This window comes from Procambarus clarkii, chromosome 46 (genome assembly GCF_040958095.1).
Source record: "Procambarus clarkii isolate CNS0578487 chromosome 46, FALCON_Pclarkii_2.0, whole genome shotgun sequence".
NCBI lineage: Eukaryota > Metazoa > Arthropoda > Malacostraca > Decapoda > Cambaridae > Procambarus > Procambarus clarkii.
Window position 1 is genome coordinate 22,390,031 of NC_091195.1, and position 19,593 is coordinate 22,409,623.

The 19,593-nt window shown below is 44.8% G+C and overlaps 1 protein-coding gene across 4 annotated transcripts in view; it reads right to left on the bottom strand.

The window, feature by feature from the left end:
• The window catches only part of LOC123770574 (uncharacterized), a 266,666-nt gene that overhangs the window by 51,847 nt on the left and 195,226 nt on the right, over nt 1–19,593 (bottom strand). The window contains exon 20 of one of the 4 annotated variants that reach the window (XM_069301842.1): nt 1,544–2,602. The exons of the other annotated variants lie outside the window; for them this stretch is intronic. Coding sequence (XP_069157943.1) covers nt 1,761–2,602 — 842 coding nt within the window. The 3' untranslated portion in view covers nt 1,544–1,760. Of the gene's footprint in view, nt 1–1,543; nt 2,603–19,593 lie in introns of those variants that run through there. 4 annotated transcript variants of the gene reach the window in all.

The following is a 19,593-nucleotide window of genomic DNA, read 5'->3' on the forward strand; positions in this document are numbered from 1 at the left end:
ACCCTATGCCCCTGTTACCTAGCAGTAAAATAGGTACCTGGGTGTTAGTCAGCTGTCACGGGCTGCTTCCTGGGGGTGGAGGCCTGGTCGAGGACCGGGCCGCGGGGACACTAAAGCCCCGAAATCATCTCAAGATAACCTCAAGAAATGGTGGCTATCACACAGCAGTCTATTCTAATGGAAACAACAATGGAATGTGCCTTCATGCTAGTTTTGAGTGTCCTGACGAGTGGAGTCTCTGTGGCACAGTGGTAAGACACTTACCCCGCACTTTGCGCGAGGGATTTGACCTGGGTTTCTATCCTGGCCGGGAAGGATTGACTAGGCGCCAATCCTTATCAGTATGCTTTTGTTTACCCAGCAGTAAGTAGGTACTCAGGAGTTAATCAGCTTATTGTGGGGTTGTATCCTGGGGAGGGTCAATAATTCGACCTTGGGGGGGGGGGACCTTCGATATAAGCCTAATGTGTATGAGAACACTGGCTTCCTGTTCCTCGTCACATCATTTATTATTACTATTATATATATATATATATATATATATATATATATATATATATATATATATATATATATATATATATATATATATGTCGTACCTAGTAGCCAGAACTCACTTCTCAGCCTACTTTGCAAGGCCCGATTTGCCTAATAAGCCAAGTTTTACTGAATTAATATATTTTCTCTAATTTTTTTCTTATGAAATGATAAAGCAACCCATTTCATTATGTATGAGGTCAATTTTTTTATTGTAGTTAAAATTAACGTAGATATATGACCGAACCTAACCAACCCTACCTAACCTAACCTAACCTATCTTTATAGGTTAGGTTAGGTAGCCGAAAACGCTAGGTTAGGTTAGGTTAGGTAGGTTAGGTAGTCGAAAAAACATTAATTCATGAAAACTAGGCTTATTAGGCAAATCCGGCCTTGCATAGTAGGCTGAGAAGTGCGTTCTGGCTACTAGGTACGACATATATATATATATATATATATATATATATATATATATATATATATATATATATATATATATATATATATATATATATATATATATATATATATATATAATACACACACACACACAAACAACAATCTCAAAACACAGATCCAAGTATGCCGAAAAACCTCATTTGAAAAATTAAAGAATGCTGAACGCGTTTTCGGCTTAATTCGCCTTTATCAGAGCAAGATGCTGTGGTCACATTATCTTGCTCTGATCATCAAGGCGACTGGAGCTGAAAACACGTTCAACATTCTCTCATTTTTTAAATGTGGTTTTCCATATATATATATATATATATATATATATATATATATATATATATATATATATATATATATATATATATATATATATATATATTGTTCAATTAACACTCAACAATGACCTTTTAATATACGTATAATCAATATCAATATGATGTGGTCGTAAATTAGGGTAAAACAAATAAATTAATTATTTAAAATAATTTTTCATTATCCGGAAAGAAATCTTAAGTAACTGATGAAATAACTTACTTTCTAATTATTTTTTTTTTTTAAATTACAATATAGAGCTGTAATTTAATATATTACGATATTTGACAATATTATATTTGGCCTACTGTAAAAAAAAGAAAATGCCATATAGTAGGCTATTTTATTATAATTAAAGACATCATAAAATACAATTTTGTTGCTTGTAATTTAAAACACAAAACTTTAGAGCTCAAACCAGTTTAATTCAGTCAGCATGTCAAGAGAACGCAATGAACTTAAATAACCACTTGCTGGCCTCCGGCCCATGACGGGGGCCGCAGGTCCAAAACATCAGCGTGAAGATCGTCACCATCTTTCCCGCCTTTTGACCCGACTGGATTTAAAAGGGAAGCTTTGGGCCCGTTCTCTTTTCCCTTTACCATAGGTGGTACTGGACTATTTGTGCTACTGCGTGACAGCTGTTCATTGCGTGATTGAATAATGTGCGAGTGCAATGTGCCAGTGCGTGGCGATGTCTTGGGTTGCCATATGTCTGAGTGAATGACTGAGCTGTTTCTGCTATGTGGCTGTGAAGATCTTTGCTGAGCAATTGGGCTGTTTGGGCCGCTGTCTGGTGGGGACGGGGGTGGCCGAGCGCGTGGGTCAACATGCCTGCCGTACGGACCGCTGTCTGGTGGGGACGGGGGTGGCCGAGCGCGTGGATCAACATGCCTGCCGTATGGGCCGCTGTCTGGTGGGGACGGGGGTGGCCGATCACGTGGGTGAACATTCCGGCCGTATGGGCCGCTGTCTGGTGGGGACGGGGGTGGCCGATCACGTGGGTGAACATTTCGGCCGTATGGACCACTGTCTGGTGGGGACGGGGGTGGCCGAGCACGTGGGTCAACATTCCGGCCGTATGGGCCACTGTCTGGTGGGGACGGGGGTGGCCGAGCACGTGGGTCAACATTCCGGCCGTATGGGCCACTGTCTGGTGGGGACGAGGGTGGCCGAGCACGTGGGAGAACAACTGGGCTGTTTGTGTTTTTATTTGAGTTGGAATGGGGTTTCGAATTATCTATGTTCCCGTCTGGTCTGTTTGTACCCCTATATGGCGGGAACTGGTGATGCCGAGTACCTGCATGAACAACCTAGTATTATTATCCTGTCACATGATACTCGGTGGGTAAGGTCGCATTTGTTTTATGAATGTTAGAAGGAAGAACACTTTGCAGACAACAGTATGTATTATAAAAAGAACTGATAAATTACTAACTACTGCCAAGTGCACCGCAAAGCAATATGGCAATAACTTGATTACTTGCTAACATTCAATAGTTTACAAAGTATTAAAGGTCATATGTAATCATTTTGTAAAATTTTAGAAAATAAAACCTGTTGTGATTTGTCATAGTTCAGAGAAAAAGACACTTTGTAAGCCAATAGGAAAAACTAATGTCTGTTTGTTTACATCTTAGATATTGCGCTGCCTCGGCCTACTGCATCTACCCCCAGAAACCACACAGCGTAGGCACAACAATATTTTGTTTGTACATTGTTACACCCAGCATACTAAATACATTCCACAATGAAATCACAATAACGTGATATATCTATCAGCAAAGTCCCAGTGGGCAAAAGATGTTGATTTAACGTCAATAACGTCGATTGAAAGTGACTCGAGTGTGTCTCTAAACACTGGAATATTAGCTGCACGCACCTGGGGAGACCCAGAATGCTGGGTCGATCCCACTATCCTGCTCGAAGGATATTTCTCACTCAATTCTAATTTGTATGTTTGGTGCGATACATCCATTAGGAGGATTGGAACCTATTAGGAGTACTCGGGGTGTAGATTCAAATCCTTATCATGGCTCCTACTGATTTTTTCAATGTTAAAATTTTATAATGCTGTCACAATGTTGATTTTCAAACCAATAGCGTTATTGTGACTTGAAAAGCCATTGTGGTTACGTTGTGTGGTTACAGGGCTAGCTCACAGTTCGTAACCTGTCACCATAAAGTGACAGAGGGGGGACGAAGAACGACCTGCTTCCGATTAAAGGTCATAGCACAAGTCTTGGCTGTAGCAAACTTGAAGCCATGATTAGTGGCCCAGGACGACATAGCATCAATCGCAAGTTGAAGCTGCCATTGGAGGAAAGGCCAGTCATCACCTTAACAGTAGAGGGTAAGATTGTAAAAATAAAGAGTTGAGAAAATGTCAGAGGGAAGGGACGAATGAAGACCATTGAGCGCAACCTGGAAAGGAGTAGTGCTCAGAACACTACCTTGGGGTACACCTTCATATTGCTGAAAAGAGGCAGAGAGAGAGAGAGAGAGAGAGAGAGGTATCAAACCTCAGTTGAAAGGAATAACGAGAGAGGAATAGGGGGAGATTACCATGAAGGCTAAAAGAATAGAGTTGGGACGGAATATGGTATCTCCAGGTGGTATCATTCACCATATAAAGGTAAAAAGAACCGCAACCACAGAGATCTTTGCAGCAAAGGCAGTCCGAGTATAGATCTCCAAGTTTACGAGGACATCAGTCGTGCTGCAACCCTTGCGAAAGCGAAATTCGGAATAAGATAGGTGGTAGTAGTTTTCCAAGAACCACATCAGATGGACATTGACCATACATTCAAAGAGTTTGCAGATGCAACTTGTTAGAGCAATGGGGCAGAAGTCTTTAGAGGATGACCCTAGGGAACCAGGTTTCTGAATAAGAACAACCACCTCACGCCTGTCCTCAGGGACTGACGAAGAAACTCAGACACAATTATAAACATTCAGAAAATACTGAAACGTGCATCGAGGGAGATGGTGAAGCATCTCATAATAAAAATCATCAGAGTCTGCCGCTGTAGAACTGCAGAGGGCCAGGGCAGACTGGAGTTCTGAGAGAGTGGATCGTTATAGGGAAGCTGAAGATGAGTGCGAAAATCTAAGGGACAAGATTTAAGAAGGGTCTTATGAGTAAGGAAAGAGGGAGAAAGATGAGAACCAGAGCTAACAGTCGAAGTGTGTAAACCCAGTTCGGTCGCCACCAACACCTGATCCGCCACAATATAACCACGGAGGCGAAGGACTGGTGAGACAAACTTGCCCACTATCTTGCAGATTTTCTTCCAGATCAGGGGCAGAGGAGTGTCAGACGTAGTGGTAGAAATGAAAGATCTCCAACCCACATGCTTAGCCAATTAGATGGCCCTACGGCCACTGCACTCACCTTCCGAAACAAAATATAAGAATAGGGCGTCTGTCGGTGTTTCTACCAGGCTGCATGCTTACAGCGGACAGCCCGAGCACAGTCTACATTCCACCAGGGAATGCACTACCGCGCACCCCGGGAGATAGAGCGAGGAACAGAGCGGAGGGCAGCATTAAAAACTGTCCTGAAATAGGAGGAGGGCTCTGGGAAGAGGCAGATCAGAGAGGCCAGAAATAGTAGCGCATAAGTTAGGAGGTTCCAGTCAGCCTTGGCAAACTGCCACCTAGGGAAGGAGAAAGGAGGGTGAAAAAAGGTGACAATGATGGGGAAATGATCATTGTTATGGAGGTCATCATGAACCCGCCAGGAGAAGTCCAAATAAAGAGAAGACGAGCAGAGAGAAAAATCAAGACAGGAAAGGGTGCGAGTGTGGGAGTCAACATGAGTGGGTTTATCAAAATTCAGAACAGACAGAAGAACAGAGGACAAATGGTTCAAAAAGGCATCTCTGTGTGTTTGTCAGAACATCTCCCACGAGGGTATGCTGACAGTTAAAATCACCCAAAATGAGCACAGGCTCTGGTAAGGAGTCCAACGGGTCTTTAAAATCAGGAAGAGAGAGCAGGACATTTGGGGGGGGCGATAAATGGAACAAACTGTATACCATTTACTCACAAAGATATAGGCTGCAGACACTGAATGGGAGACTGAAAAATTAGAGGGACGAAGGGGAATCATGAGAGCAGTGGAGTTATAGGAATCAGCAAAAGCTGGAGGGGAGGAGAGAAAGGAATAACCAAGGAAGCACCAAGCGTCGGCTCCTGAAGACAAACACAAAGCACTGAAAACTGCGTGATCCCGTTCACGCAGTTTTCCCGTTCACGTGATCCCGTTCACGCAAGGTTGCAGCTCATGGAAGTTGGCATAAAAACATAAATATTTCATTGAAGAACAGACATAGGCAAAAGATAGAAAACATAAACAGAGATAACAAGGCAAAAAAGAACACAGCAGACTAAGTAAGATCAGGACCAGGATCAGCAAAATCAAGGTGACGGGGCATAGGCAAAGCTAGCAAAGATTATGGAGGCAAGGGAGTGGGAGGACGGACCAGAGGTGGATGGACATAGTCTGGAGCGGGAGGACGGACCAGAGGCAGACTGACAGAGTCCAGAGTGGGAGGAGGTATCGGAGAGGAGCGGTCAAGGGAATCGGGGGACAGGAAGGAAAAAAACAGATGTGGGCACCGAATCAAGGACAGCATCCAAGAGAGGATCAAGGACCAAGGAAACCTCCATAGTTGAGACAGGTGATTCTGCCGCTGAAATGGGAGAGGAAGCAGGGATAGTGCCGGAGTCGGAAGGTGAGGAATATTTTGAAGCCTTCTTACCTGTCGGGGAGGTTATCTTGAGATTATCTTGAGAGGATTTCGGGGCTTTAGTGTCCCCGTGGCCCGGTCCTCGACCAGGCCTCCACCCCCAGGAAGCAGCCCGTGACAGCTGACTAACACCCAGGTACCTATTTTACTGCTAGGTAACATGGGCATAGGGTGAAAGAAACTCTGCCCATTGTTTCTCGCCGGCGCGCGGGATCGAACCCTGGACCACTGGATCACAAGTCCAGTGTGCTGTCCGCTCGGCCGACTGGCTCCCCCGGGGGAGGGGGAAGGAGAGGAACCAGGTTTACGTTTCTGACTTAGAGAGACAGGCGTACCATCAGCAATGTACCGGTCGATGGCCACACCAGTTCCAACAGGAGAAGGAGAATGGGAACTGTCAACATGAAGAACGCTGGGAGGAGAATGGAAAATGGCCCGAACAGATGGGCAGTGAGGAGGGCTAAGAGACAGAGGGGAGGGCTAAGAAGTAGGAGTGGAGCGAGAAGGGAAAGAGAACACATGAGACTGGGAAGGAAGGAAGGAAACACCTGAATGGAGAACCAGGAGGAAGACCTTCTGGCCCAGAACACTAAGGAGCAGGCAAGGTGACGGAGGAAGTGTCCAGGTCCAAGGCCTGGAAACGGTTACAAAACTGAGAAAGTGGGGGAGGGCGAGGAGAAGCGGAACGCAACACACGTGCATAAGACATGCCAGAGAAAGAGGGAAGACGGCAAACCTGGTGCCTAACCTCTGGAAGCATCGTGATAAATTATCACGATGTTTCAAATTAAGGATGGCTTCCTCAAATTTGTAGTGCAGACATTCGAGGGAGAAGGTAGAATGGGCGTCACTGCAATTGATGCAGTGAGCTTGGGAAAAAGAGCATTCCATCTTACAATGACCCGAAGCTCGACACAAGAAGCATAGACACACTTCATGTGCACCTGAAGGAACCATGCCCAAATCTTCAGCATCTGCTGCACTGCAGAAGGGAGGAGAAGGGATGCACTCCTGAACAGAGCATCTGGCACGAGCAAGAATGACAGAAGATGGAAGAGACCTATTATCAAACGTGACCTTCACAACACAAAGAGGCTAACGACGACGATCACGAGGGGGGTCGAGTGAACGTATCTAACTGGAGGATAGAATGGCCTTGGGCCTCAATTATATATTTAATACCCTCGTGGCAGTCTTTCAGTTCCCTGTCACCAGTCGTGACATGGTGCGGGAGAAGAACTGTGTTAATGCTGGCATTTAACTGGGCATTTTTGGAGATCCGAATAGGGGTCTCCCCAATGCTGCACAACGAAGTCAAGCGGTCAGCTGCTTCCAGAGAAGGGGCTGCAACAACACATATATCAGTACAGGTGGGGTTAAAAGTGACAAACTTATCCACCGAATCAACAAGGTGTTTATGGATGAGTAAATCATCAGGACGAGTAGGGTTATCTTGAGGTTATCTTGAGATGATTTCGGGGCTTTAGTGTCCCCGCGGCCCGGTCCTCGACCAGGCCTCCACCCCCAGGAAGCAGCCCGTGACAGCTGACTAACTCCCAGGTACCTATTTACTGCTAGGTAACAGGGGCATTCAGGGTGAAAGAAACTTTGCCCATTTGTTTCTGCCTCGTGCGGGAATCGAACCCGCACCACAGAATTACGAGTCCTGCGCGCTATCCACCAGGCTACGAGGGTCAACAAGACTAAGATCAAAATACTTAGTCCACATAGCAGGACCAAATAAAACCTGAAAAATATTAGATTCGGAAGGAATAATCCACGTGCAAGTGCAGAGGTGACGGCACCGAGCACCCCTCGGTAAGAGGGGGTAAAAAGTGCAAATGTTACAATGAGACACACAGTCACAAAAAGTGATGAAGAGGTCACCACTGGGGGTTTGGGGCTCAATCCCGGCATAAAGGTGGGAGGGGAACAGAAAGATTCAGTCAGAAGAGTCAGAGAAGTAGCACGTTCAGGTCCCAATGTAACGGGGGCTACAGAGCCCGGCCTTCCAGCACAGTCAGATTCGGGGGCCTGGTCGCCTACCCCACGAGTTTGAGAAGTTAAAGGAGGATCAGAAAAAGACATGGAAAAAAACAGGAAAAAATTAATCCATGAATAAGCCCTCATACCAACCATGGAGCCACGATTAGAGAATAGGACACCCGACAGGCCCTACGGGTGCATCGTGGATATACACCCCGCAATCGTCACCTTAAGAACAGTCAGTCTGTTGAGATCAGGCTTAGAAACGAAGGCGGGGACTGACAATAAAAGCGTCCCCTCACTCGACAACGTCAGGTACCACAGTTCTACGAGTGAGAGGGTGGTTCCCCAAACACCCCGGGCATGCCAACATTTAAAATAACCCAAAAGTATCACATGCTTTGATGACTAGGCTTGGAGGTATTTAAGATAGTCAAGACTAAACGGAATATGTGGGTCGAGATAAATGGAACTGATTACACTCCATTTACTCACAAAGATAATGACAGCAGTGCAATATATGCTTGATTGAAAATGGAGGGGAACAAAAGGAACAAAATTCTAGATCAAGAGAACAGTAGAGTTAGGGAATCCAATAAAAGAAGGATCGAAGGAGAGAAAGGATTAACCATGGAAGTGTCCATAACGAGTTCCATACATTGGCTCTTGGAGACATGCACAAATAAAACTGATATCAGAAGTTGTAGTTCATTAAAGATGACAAAACTATGAATGTTCCATTGGAGAATAAACAGTGAAGAACATAAATAACAGAAAAGGAGAGGAAAGTCTTGTACAGAGAAAGGACACAGGAAACTAGGAGAGTTCAGGATCAGGTTTAGAGTGAAATCAGTTGGAATGCACAGGTAAATCTTGCAATGGTTGTGTCGAGAGGATTTTGGTCCAAGAGGACCACATTCAAGGGGTCCATCAGGGCCCAGTAAGAAAGGAGGTGGTGGGGAGGGGCGGTAAAGGGAGTGGAACTGAGGAAGGACAGAAAAAAGGCCACATGTACTGAAGAACGAGAGCAAGCGATGAAAAGATGGTTGAAAGGAAGATGGATATCAGTCTGGATTCAATTGTTGGGAGGGCTGCAAGACAGGGGGGAGAGCTGAGGAGGAAGACAGGGCCGCAAGACAGAGGGAAAGAGCTGAGGAGGAAGACAGGGCCGAAAGTCAAAAGAGGTCAAATTAGAGATAAAAAGAGTGAGGAGGTATAGAAGAGTGGGAAGGAATGGGTGGAAATGTCGGTTGGTGATACTTGAGTAAAACCTTCAACTGACGTTTGTAGAGGAGCGGAAGAAGGGGAAACTGATGGATGCGTCGGGGTTTAAGATTTGAAAACGGTAGTGGAGCTCAGGAAGAGAAGAAAAGTAGGGAGGTAGTTGCCTTTGTTCTTATGTTCTTATTCAGCTATGGGTGTGTTTTACCAAGCAGTGCCTCCACCTCTTTAACAGAGGGAAGTCCTACCGCATCGTACATTACCACCACATCGGTACAAAGACCTCTTTCTCTCTCTCGCCCCAGCTTGGACACCAAACTAACCCCCCCCAAGGGCGGCCTCTCACCAGCAGGTGTTCTCATGACCCAATCGGGAGCCCTATGTTTAACTCCTTCACATGTACAGCGCCCGGAGAAGGCAAACAAGACAAGGTTCTGTGTGTTCTATGAGATAAAAACAAACATTATTCAATTTTGGAGAGCAAATTTAAGTCCGCAGTTGGACATGAGGAGGCGTAGTTCTGGGCAATGAAAAGAGTCATGGGATATATAAACCATTTAGAATCATTTAAAAATGCACAAACATAAGTCATGTCAGAGAAAGAATTCAGATGGTGGACGTAGCATCTTGCCTCGGGGAAAGATAGGCTATCGTGATATTTGAAGTCGAGGATGGTTTCTTCAAATTGATATTGCATGCGTGTGTGGGAGACGATACGCTGTGGTGGGAATCACCACAGTTGATACAGTGAGAGTTTGGGGAGAAGAACAATCAGTCCTAGAATGGCCAGGATCACCACACAAGCGGCAACAGGACATCTCGCTACTGCATTTTGAGGAACCAAGTTCATATCTCCGGCACCACTTGTCGAGATGTGGAAAAGCGGATGTATTCCTGAATGGAGCATCTGGTACCAGCAAAAATTACGAAGATGGAAGGGTCTACCGTCAAAAGTGATCTTAGCTACTTTTAAGTGCTTGAAGATGACGGCCATGAGGGAAGGGGTGCCACTTGACTTTGTCAACCTGGAGCATAGAGTAACCATGAGCCTCAAGGACATATTTAATATCCTTATGGCAGCCTTTATGTTCCGTTCCCGGTCACAACATGGTGCGGGAGAATGACTGTGCCAATGTTGGCATTTAATTTTACATTTTTGAACACCTAAACCAGTTTCTCCCGAATGCAGGACACAGCAGTTAAAAGATCAGCGGCCTCTTCTGAAGGCAGCTGTAGCTACTCGTGTGCCATTCCGGCTGGGGTTAACGGTAACACTGGTATCCAGAGAGTAAACAGGGTGTTTATGCATTTGTAAATCACCAGAGCGAGTATGGCCATCGCGACATTTAAAATATTTTGACCATGTAGCAGCTGTACAGATCATGATACGTATCAATGGTTGAGGAAATCATGGGTGTTCAATTGTGTTTATAGTGCCGTGATTCCCCTATAGAGAGGAAGGCAAAAGGCGCAGTTGTAACAACTAAAGATGGCGCCTCTCCAGCTCACGAGGTAGTCACCACTGGGAATTTAAGGAATCGATTCCCCTTAGGAAGTGGGTGGGGGAACAGAGAGTATTAGTTGAGTTAGCCAATAATGATGCCTAACCTGGGGCCAAAGTTGGCAGTGCTGCTGCCCGACTGGGGCGTCGTTGTCACCCGCCCTATAAGCCTGTGTTTGAAAGGTGGCTTCCTTATCAATACACATCATTCTTCCAGTAGGATGGGACCCCGAGCCAAGGGATACCACCTACCAGGGCATCAAGGGAGGCTCGAGTGCTGGCCGGTGCAGGATAAGTTTAGATTTAGGAAAGACTTGGGTAAATACTGGTTCAGTAACAGGGTTGTTGATTTGTGGAACCAATTGCCGCGTAACATTGTGGAGGTGGGGTCCCTCGATTGTTTCAAGCATGGGTTGGACATGTATATGAGTGGGATTGGGTGGTTATAAATAGGAGCTGCCTCGTACGGGCCAATAGGCCTTCTGCAGTTGCCTTTGTTCTTATGTTCTTATTCAGCTATGGGTGTGTTTTACCAAGCAGTGCCTCCACCTCTTTAACAGAGGGAAGTCCTACCGCATCGTACATTACCACCACATCGGTACAAAGACCTCTTTCTCTCTCTCGCCCCAGCTTGGACACCAAACTAACCCCCCCCCAAGGGCGGCCTCTCACCAGCAGGTGTTCTCATGACCCAATCGGGAGCCCTATGTTTAACTCCTTCACATGTACAGCGCCCGGAGAAGGCAAACAAGACAAGGTTCTGTGTGTTCTATGAGATAAAAACAAACATTATTCAATTTTGGAGAGCAAATTTAAGTCCGCAGTTGGACATGAGGAGGCGTAGTTCTGGGCAATGAAAAGAGTCATGGGATATATAAACCATTTAGAATCATTTAAAAATCCATCCTCAATCCTTAAGTTTCCTCCGTACTAAAATTGAGATTAATAAACAAAAATAAATTATTTCTAGAATACATCCAAATTTTATTAAATGGAATTTTAGATTACATATGACCTTTATTAAGTGCATTAACATTTGTTTGCTAATTCCAAGAATCCGAATAGGTTTAAAATAAATAAATAATGTATATATATGTATATACATATGCAATCATGCAGAATCTACTACATTTGAAAAGCAGAAATTATATTAAAGTACTTTTGAACACTTTCGTGCCCTGTGCCAATGGGGCACCAAAGTTACAATTTTCTCTTGTCTGAGGTCGATCTCGAACCCACTGTTGATGTGATGACTTATATTGAATTTTATAACTAGCTCATCAAGATTGTAACTTGCTTAGCTAAATGAATTGTGGGGTTCAGTCCCTGAGCCCATTATGTGCCTCTGTAACCCTTTCCACTACCGCCCACAAGATGGGTATGGGGTGCATAATAAATTAACTAAACTAACTGCGGGAAGTATTATGTTCTGATTGCTTATACTCCAAATATAGAAAACGGATATTATTCTGCTCAAACTTTGTTCTGACCTCTGGCTTAGACAGCTTAGGGAAGACATCTTGAAGAGGGAAGACTACCGACTTTATGAAACATTCTCACAATTCTAAATAAGTCGGTAGTCTTCAAGTGCCTTCAAGACGGCTTCCCTAAGCTCTCTAAGCCAAAGGTCGAAGCAAAGTTTTTGAGGAGAATAATACCCGTTTTCTATATTTTGGAGGCGTGAGCAATCGGAAAATATCTCTTACTTCCCAGTGATGAGAATTGTTACATGGTGGAATTTGAGAAACATTTGAATTTAATGTTTAATCTAAATTTCTTAAGTTTTGAAACTAAGCGTTCTTGAGCTCACACGCTTAACGTGGACACCTGTTATGAAAGCCTATATGTAGACACCTGTTATGAAAGCCTATATGTAGACACCTGTTACGGAAGCCTATATGTAGACACCTGTTACGGAAGCCTATATGTAGACACCTGTTACGGAAGCCTATATGTAGACACCTGTTATGGAAGCCTATATGTTGACACCTGTTACGGAAGCCTATATGTTGACACCTGTTACGGAAGCCTATATGTAGACACCTGTTATGAAAGCCTATATGTAGACACCTGTTACGGAAGCCTATATGTAGACTCCTGTTACGGAAGCCTATATGTTGACACCTGTTATGGAAGCCTATTTATAGACACCTGTTATGAAACCCTATATATAGACACCTGTTATGAAAGCCTATATGTAGACACCTGTTACGGAAGCCTTTATGTAGACACCTGTTACGGAAGCCTATATGTTGACACCTGTTACGGAAGCCTATATGTTGACACCTATAAGGGGAAACCTGTATGTCGAATCCTTGTCTATTATTGGTGGGGGGAAACATGATTCTATTATTGGTGAGGAGACATAATTCAAATATTGATGGGTAAGACATGATTCTGTTCTTGGTAGGAGAAACATGATTCTATTCTTTGTGGGCGAGACATGATTCTCTTGTTGGTTGGGGGGAGATATGATTCTGTTGTCGGTGGTAAGAGGAAAGGCGAGAGAAAGTGAGGAAGGAGACAATGAAGATGATGACAGAGTTTAGAAATGCAGAGACTATTACTATTATTATTATTATTATTATTAATGTTAAAATTTTATTTTTGCTACTGTAGCTGTTGTCATTTTTGTTTAGTTATGAAGACAATTTGAATTTTTTTAGTTTAATGTGGTTTTGTTTTAGCTTATTAAGTTTGACTAAAATTTGTTACATAATCTTGCCATAGCAGCGCATATTATATAAAGCGTCTCATGATTTTACCATGTTTTAACATATGCATAACATGTCATTACACATTCTTCACGTACCACTCCATTGGTCTCTCATAGCATCATATTGGTTTTAGATTGTCTCAAGGAAGGTGGAAAATATTAGAGGGACTGGTTCCAAATCTGAACACGGAGATTACATCACAGGAGGCATGGCAGGATGTGCAGAATACCCCCAGTGAAAAGCAGAGATGCAATAGGTACGCTGAGGGAGAACTCTATCAACATCAGAGGCCTGAGACTGTTCTAGACTCCTGCTACACATAAAGAGTATAACTGGGTGGCCTCTCAAGTGTTCAAGAGAACACTCGACAAACACCTTCAAAGGATACCTGATCAACCAGGCTGGGATTCATATGTCAGGCTGGGAGCAGCCACATCCAACATCCTGGTTGACCAGACGACCAACCAGGAGGCCTGGTGGGAGACCGGGCTGCGGGGCCGTTGTTCCACGGAACCTTCTCAGGGTAGGTAGGGCTTCACATAGCCTTATATAGCATCAGATACAGCATCACATAGCCTTATATAGTATCAAATATAATTTTAAAGTTTTCCATAGCCTTGCATAGCATCACATTGCCGTCCATAGCATCAGTGTTACAAAACCTAGCCTAGTGTCACACAGCCTCCCATGGTGCTAGAAAATCTAGTCTAGCATCGCACAGCATTACAAAACCTAGCTTAACAGCAGATACCATTTAACTTAGGAGAGACAAAGAGTTAACATATGAATGATGACAAGATAACCTACTTGACGAAGGAAGCACACTAATGACATCACAAAAAACGCAACTAGAACGAACTAGGCACGAGTTCAATACATGGATTGCTCAGTGCTTGGATTGAGCAACTTCTCCTCAGGGAAGTGTGTTCCGTTATGGTAATAACTTCAAAGTAAGTAAATAATTATCAAAAGAAGGCACCAAGCCTGGAAGGCTATGTAGTACCATCAATGTGCGGAATAATCAGAGGGCGCTAAATATCCCTAAGATGCCAATGCGAGAACAAAAATGCATAAGGCGAATTATATCAAAGGTATCCAATTCACCAAGAATTCTATCAAGGGACAAGTGATCGCGAGGGACGGTCGGGAAGCAAGACACATTCGTCCTGGAAGTCAGGACATTCAACAAGGATATGCACAAATGTAAGAGAGACAATGCAGTTAAGAGAGACAAGTGCCCATGAGTTAAGCGTATATGGCCAATACGTAACCTCACCAGAGCCGTTTACCACCACGGTAGGAGGAAGGCCACGGAAAAACACTAATCTTATGAGCACGTAGTTTGTTACCAGTAACAGAAGACCAACGACCCTGCCAATGGACAAGGATGGATGAATGAATAACTTGGTAAAAATCGGAATAAGGAACACCTTTACAGGAGATGGAACAAGTGAGGACAGCCTCCTCAGCGGCAGCATCCGCATGCTCTTTTAAGGACACACCAATATGGCTGGGAACTCAGCAAAATGCCGGAAGCAAGGGAGGAAAGAAGACCATCGAGGGCAACAAGAAAAAAAGTAGTGCTCAGAACATTACCTTAGGATACACCTCCGTATTGTCGAAAAGAGACAGAGCGGTGCGAAACCTCACTGAAAAGGAGCGACTAGAGAGGAAGCTTTGTAGGAAGAGATGGAGATTATCACGATAGCCAAAAGAATGGAGTTGGAACAGGATATGATATCGTCAGGTGTTGTATGCCTTTTCCAGGTCAAAAAGGACGGCAACAACGGAGGTCTTCACCGCAAAAGCAGTACAGATATTGACTTCCAAGTTCACCAAGACATCAGTCGTGCTGCGGCACTTGCAGAAGCCAAAATGAGAAGGGAAGAGGTGGTGACAGTGTTTCAAGAACCACATCAGACGAACATTATACGTTTAAAGAATTTGCAAACCCAGCTCATGAGGGCAATGGTGTGGAAGTCCTAAGGGCATGTCCGTAAAAACCCTGATTTTTGAATAGGAAGAACCACAGCATCGAGCCAGTCCTCGGGGACTGATGACTCCCAGATATGGTTATACAGATTTAGTGAATACCGAGACGCCCATGGAGGGAGATGGCGAAGCATCTCATAATGAATGTCATCTGAACCCTCTGCTGTAGAACCGCAGAGGGCCAGGGTAGACTGAAGTTCAGAGAGAGAGAAGGGATCGTTATAGGGAAGCTGGAGATGAATGCGAAAGTCTAGGGGATATGATTCAAGAAAGGTTTACGATTAACTAAAGACAGAGGAAGATGAGAATTGGAACTAACAGTCGAAAGTGGGAACATAGTTCGATAGCGACCGCCACCAGATCCGCTACAATAGTACCATGGAAGTGAAGAACTGGCGAGACATCTGGAACAAACTTACCCATTATCTTGCAAATTTTCTACCAGATCTGGGGCAGAGGAGTATTGGAAGTAATGGTGGAGACATAAGATTTCCAACTCTCACGTTTAGCTGCACGGATGGTCCTACGGGCCACCGCACTCGCCGTCAGAAATAAAATAAAAGAATCAGCCATCTATCGGCGACGGTATTTCTTCCAGATTGCATGCTAACAGCGAACAGCCCGAGCATAGTCCGCATTCCACCAGGAAATGCACTTCTGCGTGCCCCGGGAGGTAGAGTGGAGGGCAGCATCAAATAGGGTGTCATGAAAAAGGAGGAGGACTCGAGGGAGAGGCAGAGTGGAGAGGTCAGAAAGGGTAGCAAGGAGGGTGAATAGATTCCAATCAGCCTTGGCAAACCACCACCTAGGGAAGGAGAGGGGAGGGTGAAAAAGGAAAAAGGTAACAAGGATGGGGAAATGGTCACTGTTATGGAGGTCATCAAGAACCCGCCATGTGAAATATAAGTAAGAGACGACGAGCAGAGAGAAAGATCAAGACAGGAGAGGGGTGCGAGTGCGGGAGTCCACATGAGTGGGTTCAACAGAATTCAGAAGAGACAGGGAAGAAGAGAGGACAAATAGTTTGAGAAGGAGGCCTTGGGTGTTTGTCCGAGAATCAGCCCAGAGAGTATGTCGACAGTTGAAATCACCTAACAGGAGCACAGGCTCTGGTAGGAAGTCAAATAGGTGTTTAATATAAGGAAGAGATAGTGGGACATTTGGTGGGAGATAAATGTAACAGACCGTATACCATTTACTCACAAAGATACGGGCCACATAACATTGGATAGAGCACTGTCTTAGAGTAACCCGGGTCTCCACACAAGGGGCAGAGAGACACTCCACTCAAGCATTTGAGGGCACCATGCCCAAATTTCCAGCATCTATTGCAAAGTCTAGGAGAGGGAATGTACTCCTGAATGGAGCATCTGGCACCAGCAAGAATGATAGAAGGCAGAAGGGACCCACTGTCAAACATGATCATCACAACTCGAAGAGGATGACGACGACGACCACGAGGGGGTCGAGTGAACGTATCGACCTAAAGGGCAGAATGGGCCCAACATATCCTTGAAAGGATATGTATCCTTTATCCTTTATATATATGTATCCATATCCTTTCCAACAGAAAGGGCCCAACATATCCTTGGGCTTCAAGGATATGTTTAATTTCCTCGTGGCAGTCTTTCAGGTCAATAGCACCAGTTGTGACATGGTGTGGGATGATAACGGTGTCGATACTGGCATTTAACTGGGCAAGATCCTAACAAGGGTCTAACCCAATGCTGGACAATGAGGCTAAGCGGGCAGCTGCTTCCTGAGAAGGAGCAGCAACGACATGCATACCAGTACGGGTGGAGTTAAAAGTAACAAGGTTATCCATCGAATCGACGATGTATCTATGGAGGGAGAAATCGTAAGGATGCATAGAATCCAGATGATTGAGATTAAAGTACTTAGTCCATGTAGCGGGACCAAACGATGCTTGGAACATATTAAAACTAGACCAAATCGTGCAAGTGCAACTGAAGAGGGGTAGGGGGGGGGGGTCGGCGCGAAGCACCACCAGTATGGGCGGGGGGGGGGGAGGGAGGGGTAAAAAATGCAGTTGTCACAATGAGAGAAGGAGCCACACCAGGTGATGAGGTCTTCACTGGGGCTTGGGGTTCAACCCTGTCACAGAGGAGGGAGGGGAGCGGTGGGGGGGGGGGAGGGGGGTAGTTGAGAGGGTCAAAGGAGCAGCCTAGTCTGGGCCCAATGTAACGGGGGCTACAGAGCCCGGTCTTCTAACACAGTCCTACCCAGGGGCCTGGTCGCCCAGCCCACGAGTCTGGGAAGTTAAGAGAGGGTCATTCATCGGCATTTAACGATTTCATCCACGAATAAGCCCCCATACCTACCATGGAGCCTCAATTAGAGGATAGGACACCCGACAAGACGGGACACCCCAGGGGTGCATTGTGAGTATACAATGAGGACCCCCAATCCGTCGAAATCTGGTTCAGCATTGAAGGTGAGCATAGACAATAAAAGCGGCCCCTCGCTCGAAACGTCGGGTACCACAGTTCTACAGGCGAGAGAGTGTGCTTCACCAAACACGCGGGCATCAAAATAGATGTCCGAAAGAATAATCAAGAATAGCAAAAAGTCGGCGAGAAATGACAACTGGAAAGGAGAAGAGAAGGGAGGAAAAAGAAACATACGGAAGAGAAAATAGCATTCAGCACAATTAGTGAAGACGGCAGCAGAAGTACAAAGCTTCAAAACGACAGAAGACCTTCCCACGGAGCACTACGGGCTCACCATAGCCCGTGCTGCTTGGAACTGTTCCAGGTAGTGAATCTTTAACAACAACATCCCACGGAGCATCACACCCCCAGCAGCAGCCTACTAAGACCCCCTCACGATAACAACGTGCTGGAAAGGGAGGGGTAATAACTTCAAAACCAGTATGCAATTAGTGCTATAATCTATGCCTTCTCCAAGGTTAGGTTAAAACAGTATTTATTCCCACACGTGAATGTGAAATTTTAAAATTATTTGAGTTTTCCCTACGATTTGACAATAAAGAAACTTAGGTCTTAGTGCTTATCAAAGAAAACAGATTTACCACAGACTATATTTTTTTAGACCCTGTATTTATAATTCAATTATAACTTAAGAATATTCTCTGTTTAGGACAACACTCCAATTGTCTGATTATAAGTAGACTATTATTGGAACCGTAATATGCTTTCAGACCACCAACAAATATCTAGAGAACTATCCAGCTGGCTTGATAGGGAGGTTGACGTCTCAATTAAAATACTTTGGCCTGAGAACGGGCTACGATAATAATATGAAGTGGGATTCCAAGAGCTTATACTCAATCCCCTTAAGCTCAAACTGTGAGCACAATTAGTAAATACATTTCCGGGAGTTAGTTTGTTGTTGGGTTACATCCTGGAGTCAGTAATTCGACCCTGGGGGCGGGGGGTGGGGGGGGGGAGGGGCTTCGATATAAGCTTAACATGTACTGTATGCACATACTGGCTGCCTGTCCCTCGACACAATGAATTATTAATTATTAAACAAGACCTTTCCTATGCCCTGAATCAATGTGTGTCACAAGCATGCACTCAAACAAGCCCTTTAGTATGCCCTGAGTCAACAAATGTCACAAATATGCACTCAAACAAGCCCTTTCCTGTGCTCTGAGTCAACAAGTGTCACAAGTATGCACTCAAACAAGCCCTTTCCTGTGCCCTGAGTCAACAAATGTCACACACGTGCACTCAAGCCATTTCCTGTGCTCTGAGTCAACAAGTGTCACACACATGCACTCAAACAAGTCCTTTCCTATGCCTTGAGCCAACAAGTGTCACAAGTATGCACTCAAACAAGTCCTTTCCTATGCCTTGAGCCAACAAGTGTCACACACATGCACTCAAACAAGTCAATCAACGTGTTCGTAGTTTTCGAGTGTGTTTCACGGTCCTCTTCCCGAAACACGGCCTTTGAGAGTGTTTCTGTGTACAAGACTCTTACAGGCCTCGTTAACTTACCTATGACGTAGGGCCACTGTCCACTATGGCCTGTTTGGCCACTATATGGCCTGTTTGTCTACTTTGGCCTACGTGGCCACTATGATCTATAAGTTCTGTGGTCACCATGACCTGTAATTTCTTTTTGAAATGCT